Consider the following 4,300-nt stretch of genomic DNA (forward strand, 5'->3'; position numbering starts at 1 on the left):
CCTTAGGAAGGCCTTTGTCTTAAACCCTTATAAAAGGCTTCCTGTCCTTTTTGCATCGTTCAGTCATCTTCCCTGTGAATGCAATGCCCGTCTGGCCTGAGAGAGCTGTCATGATCTCTCCATGACTTCTCACCCTGTAAGTAAGCCCTGAATGAAAGTTCATGTATCGGAAAATGCTCATTGTCTTCTTTGGCCTTTGGACTGGCATGGCCCTCTTGGGCTGCGACACCACTTGAGTTCAAAGGAGGCTGTACATCCATTTAGCCCAAAAGACTCTCCAGTAGAGCAGATGGCTCACACTCAGTGCTCCCCTTAAACTCTTTCCTCGTTAAATGCCCCTTCCACACAAACCACTAACTCCCATATTTCTGTCATCTCATAACTTCAGGGACCTCACAATGGGAGATTTGGGTGGAAAGAGTATGGTCCCGGGAGCCCGAGCCACCAAGGCCCATCCATGATAATTACATGCCGACTGGTTGAATGCAGATACACCACTTTCCTTTCTAAAACACACTATTTGCATTTGTTAAAAAGGCAAATATTATTCCACTAGCAGTTGTGGTTCCCTCCTGACATGATGCATGGGTTATAGAATATGAACTGTAATTTCTATGTTAGATATTGGCATCTCTTGGGATTTGGGGGATAGGAGACAATTGCCATCAAGGATGAGGGGCTTTAATGGATATCCATTCCCCAAATAGAGATCCTCAAAGGGCTACATACTCCCTGTGAGGCCAATGAGAAACAAATGAGCCCACCAATATAAACTCAGGCAAAATATAAAATAAATCAGGATTGACCCAGCATCTCCCATGGTACCAGGTGCTGATGTGGCCACCGTCAGAGCTGCCAACTTGTGGGAGTGAAACCAACGCCTGGCTCGGAGCAGCAGCAGCCGCCGCCGTGGCTGCCGAGGGGTTTTTCTGGCCACTGTTGCTTACACCAGCCTGCAAGCATGGGGTATATTTTTGCTAATCTCTTCAAGGGCCTTTTTGGCAAAAAAGAAATGTGCATTCTCATGGTTGGCCTGGATGCTGCTGGAAAGACTATTTTGTACAAACTGAAACTTGGTGAAATAGTAACTACTATTCCCACTATAGGTTTCAAAGTGGAAACTGTAGAGTACAAAAACATCAGCTTCACTGTGTGGGACGTGGGTGGCCAGGATAAGATCCGGCCTCTGTGGCGCCACTACTTCCAGAACACACAAGGTCTGATCTTTGTGGTCGACAGCAATGAACAAGAGCGTGTGAACGAGGCCCGTGAGGAGCTCGTGAGGATGTTGGCCGAAGATGAGCTCAGGGATGCTGTCTTACTGGTGTTTGCTAACAAGCAGGATCTCCCCAATGCCATGAACGCTGCTGAAATCACAGAGAAACTGGGATTGCATTCTCCTTGCCACAGAAACTGGTACATTCAGGCCACCTGTGCCACCAGTAGGGACGGGCTGTACGAAGGACTGGACTGGCTGTCCAATCAGCTCTGAAACCAGAAGTGAACCAAGACCGTGTCCTCCCCACCTCCTTCCTCTCCCTCTTCCTTCCTCCTCTTCGCCCTCCACTTTACTCTCATGTGGCAAACTGTGCTGCTCTGTGGTATTGAGTGCCAGAAGCTGTTTCCATGGGTTTTGGCCACAGTATGTATTGCATCATGCTGTAAATATGGCAGACACAGCCTGCAGACAGGTTTTTTATTTAATGTAAATAGTTTTTGTTTCCAATGAGGCAGTTTCTGGTACTCCTATGCAATATTACTCAGCTTTTTTTACTGAAAAAAAAAAAAAAAGGAAAATCAACCCACTGTTTAGTACTGAGAAGGGATTTCAGGTGCCCTGGCACCTGGGCTTCTGGGGGTTACTGTGTCAGAAGAGCTGAGAGCGCCTCTGCTCGGCTTTAGATCTATGTTGAGATCAATTTTGGAGGTTGGTTTTTAACCCAAACTCAGTGCATTTTTTAAACTAGTTAAAAATAAAAGATAAGGAGAACACTTGAGCACACAGAAGGGAGAAAAATGCCTAGTGTAGGTTTTGCAGTAACAACCTGAATACTAGTCCATCTGATCGTCTGTGTTTCCCTTTGGGAACGTGAGAGAAGGTGATGCAAATCAAACCCATGATCAAATTTTGCATGGTCACAATAGAGATCCCTGTAATTATGCTTTTCCTTTGGATCATCCTGTATTTCATAGAGTTTGTGCTTGTACTTGTGGTCACTCGGTTACCTAGGAAACAAGCTTTGAGGCTGTGCAAGGCCCCGGCCACTGTGAGACCAGCGGCCCCTCTGCAGGTCTCTGGGGCCCTAGATGTCCCCCTCGAGGACCCGCAGGAGGGCCTGTGCACTGGCCATGGGCATGGCAGCGGCCTCTGGCTCTCAGTTGAGAAGAAAGCAAGGAGCCACCATCCTTTTATTTTGGTCAGCTGTGTGGTGCTTTTGTTGGAAACCACTTGTCAGAGCCGAGAGCCTGTTACTCCCAGCATTTACTCAGCAGATCTCTCGGGGGCCCTGGGGTCTCACCTCCAGAAACGCATGCAAGCTGGGAGAGTCATTCCATTCTAGGACGCACAGCCCGTCTCGGAGTGCCCGTCTGTATATGTGTGAAGGAGCTTTCACTCCCTCCTCCTGCCAGGGTCAGCTTTGCCATTGGAAAAAGATGATCTCTATTCTTTTTTTCTTCTGTATTTTGATAAACACTGAAGAAGTGGGAGCTGTTAAACTTTATCTTGGGGAAAAACAACCTCAGAACTGGTTTATTTGGTGTTGTGGAACCTCTTACTGCTTTCAATACACAATTAGTAATCAACTGTTTTGTATGCTTGTTTTCAGTTTTCATTTCAACAAACAAGCACTGTAATTATAGCTATTATAATAAAATCTCTTAACTAAAAAAAAAAAAAGTCAGGATTACAACTTTGGTTTTGAGAGAAGAGAGTAAACTATCCCTGAAAATACCCAAACACAGTCTGCAATTATTGGCAAATATGGAGCCCAAATTTACTCTAACTTAGTAGAAAAAATACTCTAAAGCAGATATTTGACTTTGATGTGATCCTGCATTTGACATGCCCCCAGGCACCTGCTAGAAGTTAGTGCAAATCTCCACTGAAGGAACCACCTTTATCAAAGACTTCAATGAAGCATCACAAATAAATTTCCAAGGAAAATGAGTGAGTTAGAGTCCAAAATTTCTAAACATCAGAAAAAAAAAATCCCCAGCTGAATCAAACAAATGGAGTAATGACACCCAGCATAAAAATAATGATGTGTAGTATGTTTTAAAAAATGAAACACTTTCTTCATTCTATGGGGATACTCTTGTGGTTGACCTTTTCTAGCTTATTGATTTGAACATAAGATGTATTTTCAGTTTTTCTTCTGTTAAAATCAGTCAAAGCTTTAAATTCTTGCCAATAACTAGTTTGGACATATAATTTTTTAAACATTCATTCATTCATTCATTTATTCAACAAATATTGAATGCCTATGACACGTCAGGCACGACTGCTATTACTTATAATAACAAAACATTGGGGGAAATAGAACTGAACATATAATTTTTAAGTGAAAATATGTTAATGTATAATTTGTATAATATTAAAATGTGCCACTTCAATTAATTCAGCAAATGTATACCCCAGATAACAACTCCATAGTCAGGATTAGATTATCATCTTCATCCTGAAATGTTCCCTCACTGCCTTTTCAGAAAATCTCCTTCTCCCACCATCAGCCTCTGGTAACAATTCATCTATGCTTTGTCCTTTTTTCTAGAATGTCATGATATTGAAATCTTATAGCCGGCAGTGTTGAATATAATAAAAATAATATCTTTTTTTTTTTGGGTAGTATTCCGTGGTAGGGATACACCTCAAATGGTTTATTCATTCACAGCTGGTGGGTATCAGAGTTTTGCCAGGTGTGATTGGTCCAGTACAAGTCTCACACCCGTGTGTGGGAGAGGGTCCTATGTCTGGAGATCCTACAGTGAATGTTTCACACACACACGGGGATGGGGGTTCAGTGTGGTCATGGGCTCAGGTCAGTGAGCAGAGACAGCCAGAGCTCATCCACAGACATAGGGAGGGAAAGCCACAGCCTGACATCACCCAGAGCCCAGCACATAATCCCTGTTCCTCTTTTGGGGTTCCTGTCTTGCACCCACGCAGAGTATAAACCACTTCCCTGGTGACCCCTCACTGATCCCAGTGGTCACTCAGTTAGCCTCTGTTCTTTGCTGTGGTTACCCCTCCATTTCAGTCAGTCTCATTTCTAACAGAAACCCCATATCCTTTAGCTAT

General features: G+C 43.7%; 1 protein-coding gene across 2 annotated transcripts; it reads left to right on the forward strand.

Annotated features, from left to right (window-relative positions):
* The first annotated feature begins 961 nt into the window (after nucleotides 1–961).
* Nucleotides 962–1,492, forward strand: LOC119521080 (ADP-ribosylation factor 1-like). Of its 2 annotated transcripts, XM_037819118.1 has the most exons (2): nucleotides 962–1,291; nucleotides 1,367–1,492. In XM_037819118.1, the coding sequence occupies exons 1-2, from the start codon at nucleotides 962–964 to the stop codon at nucleotides 1,490–1,492; spliced, it is 456 nt and encodes a 151-aa protein (XP_037675046.1). The 2 variants fall into 2 exon arrangements, with proteins under 2 accessions (XP_037675046.1, XP_037675045.1); XM_037819117.1 differs by having other exon boundaries at nucleotides 962–1,492.
* Nucleotides 1,493–4,300: the final 2,808 nt, after the last annotated feature.

The sequence above is a fragment of the Choloepus didactylus genome, chromosome 27 (assembly GCF_015220235.1).
Source record: "Choloepus didactylus isolate mChoDid1 chromosome 27, mChoDid1.pri, whole genome shotgun sequence".
Taxonomy (NCBI): domain Eukaryota; kingdom Metazoa; phylum Chordata; class Mammalia; order Pilosa; family Megalonychidae; genus Choloepus; species Choloepus didactylus.